The following is a 17,796-nucleotide window of genomic DNA, read 5'->3' as shown; positions in this document are numbered from 1 at the left end:
TGTGGCTGTAGAATGAACAAAACATCAGCCAGTTTCGATCACCATCATCTGTTTCCAGGTGACGTCAGCATCGGGATCAAATGTGCCCCTGGTGTGGTCGGACCTGCTGAGGCCGACATAGACTTCGACATCATCAAGAATGACAATGACACGTTCACAGTGAAGTACACGCCACCTGGCCCTGGTCAGTACACCATCATGGTGCTGTTTGCTGATCAGGTGAGGACACAGAAACGCATTACCTCCTCAAGCTTAATAACTTAAGGATTATGTTTTGTTGTTTTTTTGTCCCAGGAAATTCCTGTCAGCCCCTTCAGGATCAAAGTGGAACCATCATATGATGCTGCCAAAGTCAGAGCAGAAGGACCCGGACTCAACAAGACTGGTGTGCTTTCTTGGAATAACACACAAAGAAGGGCCTTAGGATTATTGATATGAGTCATGTACATTTCGATATTTTACACACACTTTTTACACTCACTATTTTTTGCTATATTTCAATCAATTGGAAAAGGGACATTCAATGATTTTTTTTCGTAAATTTGAGCCACTGAAATGAGTACTGAGTCCAATCTTATCTCTGTCTCAAGGTGTGGAGGTTGGAAAGCCGACTCACTTCACAGTTTTCACCAAAGGAGCAGGAAAAGCCAAACCTGAAGTCCACTTCACCTCAGCAGTGAAGGGTGAGGCTGTGAGAGATTTTGAGATCATCGACAACCATGACTACTCGTACACGGTGCGATACACTGCCGTGTATCAGGTATGAAATGTCCACTTTTACAGAGAGAATGATAGATGTGATTCATTAAACCAACTTCTGTTCTAGGGAAGTTTGTCCATCTCCGTCTGTCATGGGGGAGACCCCATACCCAGAAGTCCATTTGTCATCTCGGTCGCGCCTCCTCTTAATCTCAACAAAGTCCAGGTTCAGGGTCTGAACAGCAGTGAGTATCGCAAGTTCCTTGGTTCTGTGGCAACCACTTGTCCCAGGAGCATGTTGAAAAATGATCTGCTCTCTTTTAAAATGACACTGACATCAGCTGCCCTGACACCTGTCTCACACCTCTTTTCATTGCAGCATTGCCTAGAATGCTTTAAGATAGATGTGGACCACCATTAGAGGGTCATAAAGTTTGAAACCCTTCTTTGTCCCTGTGATTTGTGCCTGTCAGAGGTGGACGTTGGGAAGGATCAGGAGTTCAGTATCAGCACCAGCGGAGCCGGTGGTCAAGGACAACTGGACGTGAAGATCCTGTCTCCGTCACGTCGGCCAATCCCGTGCAAGCTGGAGTCCGGCGTCGCCAATGATGTCTACACTGTGAAGTACATTCCTCCGGAAGAGGGTACCTACCGGGTGGACATCAGTTACGATGGAAACCCTGTTCCAGGAAGTCCCTTTGCTGTGGAGGGCCTCATGCCACCGGACCCCTCAAAGGTCAGCCCCCTTTTCCTCTGCTCCCTCTTCTTGTTTAGTTCCAAAGTGTTCCTCATTCAAGAGAAATAAATAAAAAAATCACATCTGGATAATACGCATTTTAAGTTTCATTTTTTATAGTTTCAAAAAGTAGAGTTCAAGTTCTGATTTCTGGACCCTTGACAACTTAAACTCTTCTTCAGGTCAGAGCCTTTGGTCCTGGACTGCAGGGTGGGACGGTGGGCAAACCTGCCCCCTTTGCCATTGACACAAAAGGAGCTGGTACTGGTGGACTGGGTCTGACTGTGGAGGGTCCATGCGAAGCCAAAATCGAGTGCCAGGACAACGGTGATGGCTCCTGTTCTGTGTCCTACCTGCCAACAGAGCCGGGCGAATATGCCATCAACATCCTGTTTGCTGACCAGCACATCCCCGGCTCGCCGTTCAAGGCCATGGTCCAGTCTGAGTTTGACCCCAGCAAAGTCACAGCCAGTGGCTCTGGTCTGGAGCGTGGAAAGGTCAACGAGGCCGGGTCTTTCATAGTGGACTGCTCGAAGGCCGGAGAAGCAGAGTTGACCATCGAGATCATCTCGGACTCTGGATCAAAAGCTGAAGTTCATGTCCAGAACAACGGGGACGGGACTTACTCCATCACCTATATCCCACAGTTCCATGGAATGTACACACTCACCATCAAGTATGGAGGTCAGGCGGTGCCCAAGTTTCCTGCTCGCCTCCAGGTTGAGCCTGCGATCGACACCAGTGGGGTGAAAGTGTATGGACCTGGTGTGGAGCCCCGAGGTTTGTGTGACTAAATTTCACTCTAGTGATGAAAGAATATGTCAGAAATATGCAATGAGGTAAAAATAAAATGTAAACATTATTAACGTTTTTAACTTAATTTGGTGACCACAATTGATGTCTGACTTTATTCTAGATCCTTCGGGATCATAAGGTTGGTTCCTTCTCTTGCTACGTTCAGATATTTTTGTTCCATCAAGACATTAAGACTAGGAAAACGTTGCGCAACAGACAAAGATGGAGAAACTAAGGAACCAATAATATTTCTACACTGCAAAAACTCAAAATGTTACCAAGTTTGTTAGCCTTAGTTTTAGTCAAAATATCTAATCCCACATGATTTAAGATATGTTCTGTGGCCAAAGGCAAGTGAAAAAATAACGCATTAGAACATAAACGAAGTCCCTCCATCTTGCTGAAATGTAATTTATAAGGTGAATTAAATCTTAAATCAAGTGTAATGACATATTTGGACTAAAAATAAGTAACTCACTTGGTGAGATTGTGCCGTCAAATGCTCTGAGAAGACACACATTAGGAAAGAAGCCATCTAATGTTCAAGATCTCCTGAGATTCAACTGCATAGGAAATTAATATTAATGACTTACAAAGTCTTATTGTCATGCAGCATTTAACATTATGCAATTACAACACAAGAGAGTGGCACTGGCAGCCCCTGATGTCCACTGTCTTCCAGGCGTCCTCAGAGAAGTCACCACTCATTTCACCGTCGATGCTCGGCTGCTGTACAAAATGGGTGGCAACCACATCAAAGTGTCCATCTCCAACCCCCTCGGTGCCAATACTGACACCTTCATCACAGACAAGGGTGACGGGACTTACAGAGTGGAATACACGCCCTTTGAGGACGGTGAGAACCCAAAATGGTCATTCTCTACAAACAAATGAGAGTCATGTTGGTGACTTTGTTTTAAAATTATTTGTGATTTATTGTTACGTAGATGAAACATGAATGGATTTAGTCGTCTTACTGTACTGTTGGGGTGTCAGAAGGGAAAAAAACAGCATTTAGCAGTTTAAAATGTGTGGAACTCCAATAAGGAAACAACATACATGGAGAAGAAGGAATTACCCATGGATCCATGGGGCTCTGTAATAGTTTGTTCTATGGGAAACTCTGGATATAAATGAGTCTATGATACTTCTCGGACCTTCCCATCAACCTGTAACCAATACACGATTCTGATATGGCCAACTTTTAATCTCGGCATTCCATTAGAGGTGATACACAGTGTCACTGTGTGCAGCTTATGAGGTGTGTGGAGGGTAATAATAGCAGGCAGCAGATGCTCTTCCACAGATAGTTATGTAGGACATTCTCAATTCCGCTGAAGTGCGGGACAGAAATACTCAGATGGCTGGAACTTTAATGAAACCTGTTCACCTGCTGCTCCATATATAATGGAGAGAGAAGCATCCTGAGCACAAATATGAATTGTGAAAATACCCTCCCTGTAAGCTGCTTAGTTCTTAGACAGACTTGGCTAAAACAATGAGCAACACTGCACAGTATGGCATTTATTAATAACTCTGATCCTGACCATATAGAGTCTGAAATGCTAAGACTCAATTGAAGCAATATGGTTTAGAGATAGCAGCTCAGCATTCGGAAGAGGCAGAGATAAAAATTGTTTGGAGGCACAGCTATGGAGGGCAGCCAGTTGGACATGTGGAGCAAAGAAGGTTGGGGATGGGTGGGCCATTAAAAAATTGTATGACATATATTGGAAAATCACATGGTCCAAGAGGTATTGTCACCAAATAGAACATTATTGGCGGAAACAGGCGAGTCATGGTCCACCCAGCCAGGTGCTTGGCAGACAATGTAGTCATAGATGGGGGCCCCTCCGTTTGTCTTATAGTTGTTCTCGACAGTCCCAATGGCTGACAAAAAGATGGACATGGATTCATCTCGCTCCACCACATTTGGACTGCAAAGAACAAAAACAAACCTCTATTTGTACGCACCCTACGCATTGGTTGATCATTCGGATAAAAACAAGAGTGAATGGGTGGAACAGAAACCTACACCCACACCAACACAACAGTTTGCTGCCCCTGGTGTGGTGATGATACAGTATTTTTACACTTTAAAATTGGCTGGATATTATATATGTCTGAAACATATGGCACACAGTTTCAAGGAAAACTGTCCTCCCTTTTTTGACTCTCTGCAGGTTTGCATCTTGTGGAAGTGCTATATGATGACGTACCAGTTCTGAAAAGTCCGTTCAGAGTGTCCGTGATGGAAGGATGTGATCCGAGCCGAGTCCGTGCCTACGGTCCAGGCTTGGAAGAGGGTCTAGTCAACAAACCAAACCGCTTTACCGTCGAGACCAGGTGATCTTAACTTCCCCAAAGGAGAGTTGGTAAACAGTATAGTGGTTTCTTTTATTGAGTTGTGGCTATGATACCTAGGGGTGCTGGCACTGGTGGTCTCGGTCTGGCCATCGAGGGTCCATCAGAAGCAAAGATGTCATGTAAGGACAACAAAGATGGCAGCTGCAGTGTTGAGTACATCCCGTTCACCCCAGGAGAGTATGATGTCAACATCACCTTTGGAGGCCTTCCTATCCCAGGTGCCAGATATCAGCATCCTATTTCAATGGCTGACTCGTCCGATCCTGAATCTGAACCAGACCCATTCACTTTTGACAGGAAGCCCGTTTCGTGTTCCTGTCAGGGAACTTGTTGATCCCAGTAAAGTGAGGTGTTCCGGCCCTGGATTGGGAAGTGGAGTTCGCGCTCATGTCCCCCAGACCTTCACTGTGGACAGCAGTAAGGCAGGTGTGGCACCGCTGGAGGTCCAGCTGTTCGGGCCAACAGGTGAACACAAAGCAGATGGAAATAGTGAAATTGTGTAACCATTTCTGCACTCTTTGTGCAAGAGACAGTCGCATTCATTGCAGTCACATGGTGCCACACAACAAAGTTATGAACAAACAATCTCTTATACAGGTTTAGCTGAGCCTGTCAACATTTCTGACAATGGTGATGGAACTTATACAGTCAACTACACTCCTGCCAATGATGGTCCGTACACAGTTTGTGTGAAGTACGCCGACCAAGAGGTCCCCCGCAGGTGAGTGCTTCAGACGGTGTTGAAATATTTTCCTACAGGAACAGAGTCCTAACCCTCAATCCCTTCAGCCCGTTTAAGATCAAGACTTTGCCAGCTCACGATGCCAGTAAGGTTCGTGCCAGTGGTCCTGGCCTAAATTCCTCTGGGGTTCCAGCTAGCCTGCCAGTGGAGTTCACCATTGACGCCAGAGATGCTGGAGAAGGTCTCCTGACTGTTCAGATTCTGGTGAGTGAAAGGCTCAATCCCAAAGCTTCCAGCACTGAGGGTGTAGACTTCAGGGTTGATATAGAAATTCTACATGCTAGCGCAGTCCAGTCTTTTTGGTTTGTTGTGCGAATGACACTGAACCTCTAAAACTTTATTGTACCGTGGTTGGGACTTGTTGCCGTTGCTGCAGGGTCCTGACGGGTGCAGGCGTGAAGCCTCGGTGTTTGTGGAGGACTGGGGCAGGAGGGTGTGGGAGAATCATATAGTAAAGGGAACCATCCCCTTCCGTGTTCTTAAGAGAGGCGGCGTAAGGCCTTCACCTTCTTCAACCCTTCTTCATCTCATTCCATTTTCCCAGCTCACACCTGATCCTCCACCTTCCCCATTAAACCTGGATGTGATGCTTGCCGTGCTGCTTTTCTCACAGACTACAGTAATCATTAGAGACCAGACCAGTATTTACAGTGCTTTGGATATTACGGCTCTCTGCACTCATGCTTTTATTCTCTTCATTTGCTTTTGAATATAATGAGTGCATTCTTCGAAACTGTTGGTGGTGTTTTGCTTCTGGTCATTCCACTCCGTAGTATATTATATGCTGAAATAGTGGAGTATAAGGTGCTGGTGGTCTTAAAGGATGAATGAGTTGAGTTTTAGCATCTTTTGTTATTAGTGTTTCTCTCTCATGTTCAAAGCCAGATTGAAACAGGTATCTATAGGGCAGTGAGTCATCAGGCAGAAAAGGTTCTTAGCTGCCTTTCTATCTGTTTGTATAGCTAGCGGCTGTCCCACTCTGTAGGTGGCTCCTGGCAAGTCAACTGCCATGGGCTTTTTTCCAACTTGTATTCTCATGCACACAAGTTACCTCGAACAAAGCTGATTCTAATCAAAAGCTCATGTGCCACCAGGATCCAGAGGGCAAACCCAAGAAGGCGAACATACGTGACAACCAGGACGGGACATACACTGTTTCCTATGTCCCCGACATGGCAGGACGCTACACTATCACCATTAAATATGGAGGCGATGAGATTCCCTACTCTCCATACCGGATCCATGCTCTTCCCACTGGAGACGCCAGCAAGTGTCTAGTGACAGGTGAGACCTGGATTTATGTCTCTGGTTACCATGAAAAAAAAAATCATTGTCACGTGATCTCTAAATTCCATTTCTGATTTCAGTGTCTATTGGTGGACATGGACCTGGTAAGGAATACAGGTTTTAAAAATAAAATAAATCTTGATGTGACTTCACACTGACTTTCCGCCAGGGTCAGGAATTGGACCCACCATTCAGATTGGGGAAGAGACTGTCATCACGGTTGATGCAAAAGCTGCGGGGAAAGGGAAGGTCACCTGCAAGGTGTCTACTCCGGACGGAGCTGAGCTGGACGTGGACGTGGTGGAAAACGCAGATGGGACCTTTGACATTTACTATACAGCACCGGAGCCGGGAAAGTATGTTATTACCATCCGATTTGGAGGAGAACACATTCCCAACAGTCCCTTCCATGTGGTGGTGAGTAGATGCCTTGGGATTCTTGTTTTCCAACCTTGTCCAACTGACAAAATAACGTCTACTTGTGTCATGTTCATACTAAGCACGGCATTAAGTCATGTCAAGGTTTTTTATAAATCACTTCACGTTCAGACGTCAATAGCAGCCACCAAAGCGACAATTCCAACGTGCATGTCTGTGTGCTGTGCCTAAAGCCTGTACCTTCTTTCCTGTCAGGCAAGTGATACCATACCAATAATAGAGGAACCATGTGACAAGCTTCAGTTACAGAAGTCCTTCACCCCCTATGTGGGATACTCCCCGACTTGGGTACAGAATAATATCGGAACTGTTGTTTCCCTGACCTTACCTATCTCCTATCTCCATGTTCTTTCACCAATCTTGACTTTTCTCCTTCCTGTCACTTTGGAGGTTGAGAAGTGATCTGAACGCATTCTTGTCACCCAGATCAATACCTTGCACATCAAAACGCAGGAACACGACTGAACTCGATCAGCTTCAGATTATCTATCTGAATGATATGGCAAATGGTGTTGACATGTGACCCGTCATGGTGATCGTAGCCATAGCTGAGAACAGGTCAGAAACCCCCACAGCATGTGCTACCTACATTTACTTCATGTAAATCCATTCAACACAGAACCGCCTGGTGGGTACAACTCTCTGTACAGCGTTATCTTAGGAGCGCCTCCTCACTTCAACTACTGCCCTCACATTAGCAGTATAAAATGAGTGGGTGGTTTATCTGAAGCCTTGTTGACCAGAAGTGCAGTCTAATGGAATGCTTCCTGAAGCAGACATTACTGTGTCAGTAAACGCATATAGCGTTACTGTCAACAAACCTGATCGTCTAAGTTCATGACCCCAATTGTTGAAGCGCTTTTCGCAACAATTCCCGTTTGATTACTCATTTAAATGTGTTTGTTAAACAACGATATGGTCAACTACTCTAACCCAGAGTTCTATCTTAAGGACATTTGAGTCCACAAACTAATGCTTTCAATGGCTATTCCTTATTGCCTGTTGCTTTTTTTCCCAGCTTTCTCTCATTTCGCTTCGCCTGCAGTGTTTCTAGTGAAGGAGTAGTTACACCACTATTATCTCCTTCTCACTTAGGCCACTGATGAGCCCATGAGCCCTGTGGATGGATTGGAGCCGATTCTCCGGCCATTCAGTCTGGTGATTCCATTCACTGTGCAAAAAGGCCAAATCACAGGTTTGCCACAGTGAGAGCTGACAGTCATGGCTTCTGTGTTCATGGTTTGCCTGACCTTCCTTCATCTTCTCTAGGTGAAGTGCGCATGCCCTCTGGGCGAACTGCTTGCCCCACCATCACCGACAACAAGGATGGTACCGTCACAGTGAAATACTCCCCAGTTGAGCGCGGCCTCCATGAAATGGACATCAAATACGATGGAATCCACATCCCAGGTGGGTGTTTTGACACTAGACCACGGTTGAAGGTGGACAATCATCATGTCAATAATAAAGTCACATTTGGTTGTTGAGTGAGAATATGGGAAATAAAAAAAAGAGAAACACTCAGACAGCACAGACATCCTCCTTCATTCTGTGGTTTATTTAGGGGGTGGAACTGTCATTCACAGCAGAGTGACAAATAATCAGAATTGCATGGATCCAGACAGAAATTTGGAACACTGCCAAAATTCATCTGCTGTTTGTGCCATTATAAACATTCTTATGGTTATTTTGCTATAAGATAGAAATAATAATAATAATAATAATAATCACCACACAGCCTTCTTGAGTGAGTATTTATTCGTAGCACACCTGTTTTATTGTATATATTCTCAAAGGTGCACTGTTGTGATTCCACAAAAAGAGACCCCAAGATACATGATGTGTACACAGAGACTTTTTGTAGTCTCAGTCTGAAAGTGGCCACACATAAAAACAACCATTGGTCTTTCACAAACTTAGTAACATGATAACTTCATTTCAGGAAGTCCACTTCAGTTCTATGTTGACGCCATTAACAGTGGTCATGTGACTGCCTATGGTCCTGGTCTGAGTCACGGGATGATGAACAGGCCCGCAACCTTCACCATTGTCACCAAAGATGCCGGCGAAGGTATTACCACGTTTAAATTACAAGTATTTACAGCCACATTAAATTCTTTTGTGTTAAGGTTGATGTTGAGTTTACTCTGCAGGAGGTCTGTCACTGGCTGTCGAAGGTCCATCTAAAGCAGAGATCAGCTGTAAGGACAACAAAGACGGCACATGTACGGTGTCGTATCTGCCAACTGCGCCCGGAGACTACAACATCATCGTCAAATTTGATGACAAGCACATCCCTGGCAGCCCCTTCACTGCCAAAATCACTGGTACTGGATTCAAGATGGGGCATTTTCTATTGAATCTTTTTACAATTTCCACTGACCAAAATGTTTTCTCGCCAGGTGATGACGCCTTGAGGATGTCACAGCTGAATGTTGGAACAGCAACTGATGTGTCACTGAAGATCATGGAGACCGACCTCGCCAGCCTGACAGCTACTATCAGAGCACCGTCTGGAAGTGAAGAATCTTGTCTGCTGAAGAGGCTTCCCAACCGCCACATCGGTGAGGCACAAGTGTGACACAAGCAATGAATAGAAATAGGAAAGTAGGTACGCGGCAGACTAAAAAATGTCTGCTTAATTGTTTAATTAATTTTAGGAGGTCTTATTGGATTCATGTTTTGGAATGAAAACTCACAGGAGATATAAACAGCACATTTCCTACTTAGAGAGCTTGGGAGAGTTAAGAGAGAGAGTTAGAGAGTTAAGACTTCAGCTTCTTGATAAAACATTTTAGGCACCAATAAAAATAAGACAAGGTGACTAAGGAAATGGACAGTGACAAATTTTGTTCAAGTATCGCTGAACGGTAGAATCTCTCTGAGCATACACTGATTCTGTGACTTTCAGGAATTTCATTCACACCCAAAGAAGTGGGAGAACATGTGGTGAGCGTGAAGAAAAGTGGAAAGCATGTGACCAATAGCCCCTTTAAAATCATGGTGGGTCCGTCTGAGATTGGAGATGCCAGCAGGGTGAAGGTCTACGGTCAGGGTCTGGTAGAGGGGCACACTTTTGAGGTGGCCGAGTTCATCGTCGACTCCAGAAATGCAGGTCAGTTGTAAACTTTGCTTCTGTGTCTCGATGAAACTTTCACTCAAAGTGTGTTTCTCGTAAATGCATCATAGTCAAAGAAGCATCTTGTTTCAGGCTATGGAGGTTTGGGTTTGTCAATCGAAGGTCCGAGTAAAGTTGACATCAACTGTGAGGACGTGGAGGACGGAACATGTAAGGTCACCTACTGTCCCACTGAACCTGGAAACTACATCATCAACATCAAGTTTGCTGACCAACACGTCCCAGGTGCATTATTGAAGCTATTTGTCGTGAAAGCGATGAACAGTTGTCAGTAAAGCGTCGTCGTTCATGTCATCTTAGGGAGTCCATTCACAGTCAAGGTCTTTGGGGAAGGCAGGATGAAGGAGAGCATCACCAGGAAGCGCCAGGCTCCCTCCATTGCTACTGTGGGCAGCACCTGTGACCTCAACCTCAAAATTCCAGGTAGATAATGCCATGCAAAGGTCAACCGTGTTGATCTTCATCCTCGCGTCCTTGCTCCGACAGGTAACTGGTTCCAGATGGTGTCAGCCCAGGAGCGTCTGACGCGTACGTTCACGCGCAGCAGCCACACCTACACACGCACTGAGCGCACAGAGATCAGCAAGACGCACGGTGGCGAGACCAAGAGGGAGGTGAGGGTGGAGGAGAGCACGCAGGTGGGAGATCCATTCAGAGATGTGTTTGGAGACTTCAGTCTGGGGGGCTTCAGTGGGAAGACGGCAGGCGCCAGACCATCTCTGCATGAAGGTGCGTGAATGTGTGACAGGGGTAGGAGCAAAAATGAACATCGATAAAGACTGCTATACCCTTCAGGTGAGGGAGGAAACCAGGAGATGACGGCACAGGTGACCAGTCCCAGTGGGAAGTTGGAGGAAGCTGAGATCATCAGAGGGGAGGACAGCGCCTACAGCGTTCGGTTCATACCTCAGGAGATGGGGGCTCATGTGGTGAACGTCAAGTACCGTGGGCAGCATGTCCCCGGCAGCCCCTTCCAGTTCACAGTGGGGCCACTCGGGGAGGGAGGCTCACACAAGGTCCGAGCCGGGGGTACGGGCCTGGACAGAGGGGTCGCTGGAGTCCCAGGTGGGTCAGGTTTCTTTGTTGACACTGGCTGCTTTGTCCACCCAGCCAACTTAAAGAATACATAAAACAGGGGTGACACACTTTTATACATTCTTTAATATGGTTCATCGCAATGTGTTTCAGCTGAGTTCAGTATCTGGACCAGAGAGGCTGGAGCTGGAGGTCTGTCCATCGCTGTGGAGGGCCCAAGCAAGGCTGAGATCAGCTTTGAGGACAGGAAAGACGGCTCCTGTGGTGTGGCCTACATCGTTCAGGAGCCCGGTGAGACATCTCAAATGTGGTGGAGACTGTGGATCATGTTGGATCTCAATGATTAGAAAGGACCTAAATAAAGACTGAGCTGTCACAATAAATATCAGGCGCGAAAAATATCGAGTCACACAAACATCGTGATACTTGATGTTGCAATACTGCATCAATATTTCCAGTGTGCTATATAGATTTTTAATAAATGATTGGATATATTTGTGTTTTTGAGCTGTCTCCCCCTTCAGCTCCTTTTAATAGATAGAACTGCTATGATGGTTGAACCTGAAATGATAATACCAGCATCTGCTGTCTAAGTGTAGCAAATACAAGAGCTGTGCTGTTTGTAAGCTCTGCCACACTGCAGTCAAATACTGGTGGAACGCAATAAGCGCAATAAGATCTCAGCACTGCACCCATGCAGCATCACAACTAGTGGCTAGTGTACAGTGAATGCTATGTGGATTTATTATATTTATATATTATTATATTATGTGTTTTTATCCCAAAAAATAGTGAGTCTTGTCTACAAATATTACAAGGTATCGACATACTGACAGTATTACAAGGTACCGAATGATGTTGTATCATCATGAATGTGTATCATGAACCCTGCCACTGACGTCACCGACTGACGTTCACTCTTCTTTCAGGTGATTATGAGGTTTCCATTAAATTCAACGACGAGCACATCCCTGACTCGCCCTTCATCGTCCCCGTGGCGACGCTCTCCGATGACGCTCGCCGCCTCACCATCACAAGTCTGCAGGTAGTAACTCCCAAGTTTACTCGTCTGAGCTCACCGAACTATAAATGTTGATCCTCCCGTGCGTCAAGTTCTAAATCAACAGATGACATTCTCCATGAATAGATTTGGATTCGGCGGCCAAGTCTCCTCTCATGTAAATATGTCGTTGTATCAGTTCCCAGATTCAGACCTGGTTTAGGTCGCATACGCTCGTGAAGCGTCAGCTTTCTAAGTGGAGACCCCACAACTACTGGACGTGCTTCAATGATACCATCATCAGTTTAGTCAGTCCTTAATTCATGAGCAAGAGATTTGTTGAAAAACTTGAACAAAGCGCCCATTTGGGAGTCACAATAACAACAGCCGTTCAGTTCGTTCTACTTCATTGTCCCTTTTTTGGCCAATTCATTTCACATTTAAAAAACATAGCATTGATCTTTGTTTTTTAGAATTCTTGCTGAATGAATCTGATTTATAACAATGAACCACTGGGATTCTGGATTTTTGAAGCGTGTGTTAAATTCCTGCTGTCATTGAACACCTCATCTTTTCTCCCGTCCCTGCTCAGGAGATGGGCCTGAAAGTGGGTCAGGAGGCTTCGTTTGCCGTGCAGCTGAATGGAGCCAGAGGTTTGATTGATGCCAAAGTCCACACACCGTCTGGTGCCATGGAGGAATGTTTCATTACAGAGCTGGACAGTGGTACGACCCTGACATTTGGTCATTTCCAAACCATAGCCATGGTCAGAGCAAACACCCCCAGTGTCTCCACTTGGGCTCTTGTGTTTCCTCAGATCAACATGCCATCAGGTTCATCCCCAGAGAGAACGGTGTCCACTCCATTGACGTCCGATTCAACGGCAGCCATGTTCCTGGCAGTCCTTTCAAAATCAGAGTGGGAGAGCCGGGTCAGGTGGGAGACCCAGGCATGGTGTCAGCCTTTGGACCTGGCTTGGAGGGAGGGACCACTGGTATGTTAAGTGTTTGTTTTTTAACTTGGCTGCATTCTTAAACCTGTATCTACTCTGTAGGAGTGGCGTCAGAGTTTGTAGTGAACACGTGTAACGCCGGCTCGGGTGCCCTGTCTGTGACCATTGATGGACCCTCCAAGGTGAAGATGGACTGTCAGGAGTGTCCGGAGGGCTACAAAGTCTCCTACATGCCCATGGCTCCTGGAAACTACATGATTTCTATCAAGTACAGTGGGCCCCAGCACATCGTCGGGAGCCCCTTCAAGGCCAAAGTCACAGGTGGGTTCATTGAAACAGCTTTTGAGCAAGATCCTCATCAACAAAACCAGAGTTCATTTAATGCAAAGAAACACAGATGAAAACTTTAATGAGGAGTGAAGCCTGATCTCTTCGAAACAAATGGCAGCTTTCTGACTAAACTGCTTCACTCCTGTTTCTTCAGGACCTCGGCTCTCTGGAGGTCAGAGCCTCCATGAGACATCGTCAGTTCTGGTGGAAACTGTCTCCAAGTCTTCTTCATCGATGGGCGGGGTCTTTGCGTCGCTGCCCAAATTCTCCTCAGATGCTAGCAAGGTCATCTCCAGAGGCGCAGGGCTGTCCAAAGCTTTCGTCGGGCAGAAGAATGCGTTTACAGTTGACTGCAGCAAAGCAGGTTTGTTCATTTAAAATTCAGAAGACAGACACACACTGAGGTGTGTTCACTCATTTTTTTTTTACACAGACGTGTGTAGAAGTATTTTTTGGAACATTCAACTCAGGGGAAAACAGTTTGCTACTATGATTTTCGCAGCCGCAGTGTTCTGCTAGTCGAAATCCTGAAGGCGCATTCACATGCTCTTAGGAATGTCACACTTTGGGAAATGTGATGCGGTGCTTTTGACGTCACTGGCTTTTTTTAAATACACTCAATAATGCACTTGGAGCAGGACTGACTGCTCGTGTCCAAACTTCACCTCATGACCGGTGGGATGTTATCAGCAGATCCGTGAATCACCATTCCTGCTTATTTTCCTTTTTGCTGTCAAGATTTTTTTCCTGTGAAAAATAACACAAACTGTAACAGTTGATAAATACATGTGTTTAAAGTGTCATGTGTGAAGTGACCGTCTTCTGGGTCTGCAGGCACCAACATGTTGATGGTGGGGGTCCACGGGCCGAAGACGCCCTGCGAGGAGGTCTACGTCAAGCACATGGGCAACAGGATGTATAACGTGACGTACACGGTGAAGGAACAGGGCAGCTATATTCTCATCGTCAAGTGGGGGGACGAGAACGTGCCTGGCAGCCCCTTCCACGTCACCGTCCCGTAGAACTCTTCTTCTCACCGCTGTCATCCTAACCCTCAGACTTTTCCCTACCGGTTACAGAAGAGAGCCCTCAACCTTTGAGCCAAAGTGTCGCTGCAGATTTATATTTTTATCAATGGATTTGTTTTTATTCATCAGTCTTGTGCTTTCACTGTGAGAATAAACCTGGATTAAACCATCTGAATGTAAAATGGTCTGGTGTGGATTGTTTACGTTTCTGCTCCCTACTTGAGATCGAAACAAATACATTTGCTGTATTGGCTTGAGGCTAACCATACACTGTTACTGAGAGCTCTGTTCCACCCTGCCTACACACGCTTCTTCACCTCTGTGTCTTACACTCTGGATGACAAAAAAAACAACTTTGCAGTGAGGCTCTGTGGGCTCCAATAGTAGGACCTCTCTTCAGACTGGTAGCTGTTAGATCCTTGTTGGTGATGTGTTCAGGATCTGCCAGTGTATTTATTTATTTTGATAAACTGACTTGTGATGAGCTTTAAAGGTACGCAAGTCGCTCATGCCAATTGCCTGTTAGACTTTCCTCAAACTGTCAGCAGGTGGCGGTAAAGAATCACTTCAGTCCTCAATGACGCTCGCTCCTCTCGCTCCTTATTTTCTTCAGTTCTTCCCTGCCGCCGCTGACGAATAGCGACGATGACGGTGAGGTATTATTAGTCTGAATGGATGAATGTAATTAATTCCTCAGAGGAGAAGAGGAATCAGCTGCTAAAAATATTCCGCCTTAAATTAACCAGCCGGATTTCTAATCCAGGAGCCAAGTCCCTCTTCGCTCGTCTTCCCAGACATGAACTAGTTGCACCTGGAAACACGCCTCATGGTCTTCAAACAAACAAAACCGCAGGATGCACACTGACGGTTGTAGTTGGTGTTCACGTGTAGCGAGTCGTGCGTCAGGGGGCGTGCAAATATTGACCACAAGGCAATGCAAGTAAACCCAGATTTTGCGCTTCATCACATTCAGGAAACATTGATGTCTCACTTGACATGGTGTGTGCTAAGAGAAGAAGCAGTTAGTAAAAAGCAGCATCGTCCACTCGTGTTTCAGCACTGGTGAGTCACAGCAGCGCCATCAATACATCTCATTTTCCGGGTTGTCTTGCGCCTTTTCATTAGCATTTATTGACCACTTGCTTAGCATCACATGACAATTACGACAATAATGGAAAGGTCAATAATAGTCTACTTTCAACTTTCAACTATAATGTTTCGCCCAGATGTCTTTTCCTTTTTTTTTAAATCTGTTTATTATTGTTGTTATTATCATCCAAATTTTTCTGGCGTAAATATTTGGCCTAAATTGTATTTTCATATATATATATATATATATATATATATATATATATATATATATATATATATATATATATATATATATATATATATATATATATATATATATATATATAGCAGCATAGCCTGCTCTGACTAACAATCTGCTATTTTGGTATTTTGTTATGAATGATGAGGTTAAACCATTCTAAATAAGTTCAATTCAGTTTGTAAATAAATAAAATAGAACAAAAAACAAAACAAAACATAGAACTGCAGGTCTTCAAAGATAAATAATAATGAAGCAATAATGAAGATGAGAGTATCTACTTTCTCTGTCGACTTACCTATACATTTTTAAAAACCATATTCATTTATTTTTTTTTACATTGCTATACTGTATATGTTTGGAGCAAAACAAGTTAGTTTCATGGCTACGACAGAATATTTCATGTTAGCAAACCATAATACGGACCTGGCAAGGCATTCTTGTACATGGAAAGTCATAGTCTATTGTATCACATATATTTTTATACTAGAATGAAATTTTAGATCTTTAATATATTCTGTACAACTTTAATAGGCCAGCAAGCATAGGGTGAAACACACACACGGAGCAGATAACAACCAAGTAAACGGATGAATTGAACCATTGCAGTTTGTCTTTGTGTCCAAGTCTGAGAGAGAAAATGCACCATCCTTTCTGAAAAATAAAGTTAACCACACAACAGGCTGTCAGGTGTTTAAAACTCCAGGGCGCCAAGGTCAGACCTTCCACTGGACTCTCTGATTGGCTAGAAGAACCCTGCTGCTCTTTTGCCATCACACAGAAAACACTGCTGCCGCTTTCTCCCTAATTTTCCAGCCCTCGCTCTCCGACTGCGGTGGGGGTGCAGGGGCGGGGCTCTGGGGACCACTGCCATCTCACCAGTGGACACAGATGACTGCCTTTCTCTCATTTCAGCTCCCACAGTCTACTGGGGTTCTGCTAATGGTTCATGAAATGACCATTAAGTTGTAAAGCTGTTAAAAAAGCAGACTGGCTGCAGGTCAAAGTTTCACTCTGTCTTTTGGAAACAGAATGGACATAATGTGAATTCAAACATGCCTCGATGGTGATAATAGTACATTTGCAACTGAATACTGCAAGAGGAGAGCTGATATTTCATGACTTTAACAAAGAAAAAAAAAAGTTCATGTGCGGCTCACAGGGTATTTCACAGTCAAACAGCTTGTTTTTCTGGCGTAACTGTGTGTAAGAATCGTTAAACACTGGAACAGGTTGTTTGTTTCTCTGCTGCAGCAGCAGGTTGGCAGCTGGATCCATCCGACTGTGCGCAGAGAAGAAAAACTATGGTGCTCCAAGTTCAAAATCAGTGAGCCGGAAGCTTTGTAAAACATCAGAAGGTCTCAGGCATTTATAGTAAATTTGCACATTTGAACATTCATGTATTCCTTCTCTGGCGCTTTCAACAGGGGCTGTGGTTCACAAGCTTTTCATCATCACGTCCGCCACCGCAGGACGCAAACACTGTCCCACACCCTTCATAGTCCCTTCAGTTGCAAAACACACCTCCGTCGACCCAGTGGAATCGTTTTCATGTTTCAAATCACCATCACTTGCTCACACTTTAATGGACTGAAGCAACTGCACCCGAAGCTTCTTCAGCTGGAATTGAGACATGCTGACATATCTGAGTAGGAGTTGAGGACTGAAACTATTGTGATTCTACCGCCAAAAGCTGTAGTGGCACGGACAGTGTTTACCATACTCCAACAATTCCAGCGGTTCTTCACCATAACAACAGCGCACCACGCAGGGACATCGCTCGATACACCATCTAGAAACTCTTTGCTCTAGATAAGCCAGCTATCCTGTTCAAGGTAAATCACCAACTGAGTTGTCACTCACGTTACATCCCATACCACCAGAAATTCTGATTTACTTATATTCGGGGGAGACTTCT

General features: G+C 44.9%; 1 protein-coding gene across 5 annotated transcripts in view; it reads left to right on the top strand.

Moving 5' to 3' along the window:
• flncb (filamin C, gamma b (actin binding protein 280)) overlaps positions 1–14,709 on the top strand; it is a 33,500-nt gene extending 18,791 nt beyond the window's left edge. For 2 of the 5 annotated variants that reach the window (XM_053862030.1, XM_053862028.1), the window contains 33 exons: positions 59–219; positions 295–385; positions 591–760; positions 827–944; positions 1,173–1,435; positions 1,618–2,215; positions 2,913–3,086; positions 4,414–4,576; positions 4,655–4,815; positions 4,895–5,062; positions 5,195–5,318; positions 5,387–5,543; positions 6,434–6,623; positions 6,707–6,730; positions 6,796–7,043; positions 7,260–7,352; positions 8,160–8,259; positions 8,334–8,474; positions 9,007–9,135; positions 9,218–9,391; positions 9,467–9,628; positions 9,976–10,179; positions 10,276–10,428; positions 10,504–10,626; positions 10,690–10,932; positions 10,999–11,268; positions 11,392–11,529; positions 12,168–12,283; positions 12,831–12,963; positions 13,056–13,232; positions 13,293–13,511; positions 13,675–13,884; positions 14,355–14,709. In XM_053862030.1, coding sequence (XP_053718005.1) covers positions 59–219; positions 295–385; positions 591–760; positions 827–944; positions 1,173–1,435; positions 1,618–2,215; positions 2,913–3,086; positions 4,414–4,576; positions 4,655–4,815; positions 4,895–5,062; positions 5,195–5,318; positions 5,387–5,543; positions 6,434–6,623; positions 6,707–6,730; positions 6,796–7,043; positions 7,260–7,352; positions 8,160–8,259; positions 8,334–8,474; positions 9,007–9,135; positions 9,218–9,391; positions 9,467–9,628; positions 9,976–10,179; positions 10,276–10,428; positions 10,504–10,626; positions 10,690–10,932; positions 10,999–11,268; positions 11,392–11,529; positions 12,168–12,283; positions 12,831–12,963; positions 13,056–13,232; positions 13,293–13,511; positions 13,675–13,884; positions 14,355–14,542 — 5,783 coding nt within the window. In that variant the 3' untranslated portion in view covers positions 14,543–14,709. Of the gene's footprint in view, positions 1–58; positions 220–294; positions 386–590; positions 761–826; positions 945–1,172; positions 1,436–1,617; positions 2,216–2,912; positions 3,087–4,413; positions 4,577–4,654; positions 4,816–4,894; positions 5,063–5,194; positions 5,319–5,386; positions 5,544–6,433; positions 6,624–6,706; positions 6,731–6,795; positions 7,044–7,259; positions 7,353–8,159; positions 8,260–8,333; positions 8,475–9,006; positions 9,136–9,217; positions 9,629–9,975; positions 10,180–10,275; positions 10,429–10,503; positions 10,627–10,689; positions 10,933–10,998; positions 11,269–11,391; positions 11,530–12,167; positions 12,284–12,830; positions 12,964–13,055; positions 13,233–13,292; positions 13,512–13,674; positions 13,885–14,354 lie in introns of all 5 variants that reach the window. The other 3 variants (XM_053862031.1, XM_053862029.1, XM_053862033.1) reach the window with 2 other exon arrangements.
• The last annotated feature ends 3,087 nt before the right edge of the window (positions 14,710–17,796 follow it).

Source organism: Synchiropus splendidus, chromosome 4, assembly GCF_027744825.2.
Source record: "Synchiropus splendidus isolate RoL2022-P1 chromosome 4, RoL_Sspl_1.0, whole genome shotgun sequence".
In the NCBI taxonomy this organism is placed as follows: domain Eukaryota; kingdom Metazoa; phylum Chordata; class Actinopteri; order Syngnathiformes; family Callionymidae; genus Synchiropus; species Synchiropus splendidus.
The sequence above is the reverse complement of the archived record's forward strand: the minus strand, read 5'-3'. Positions and strand labels throughout refer to the sequence as shown.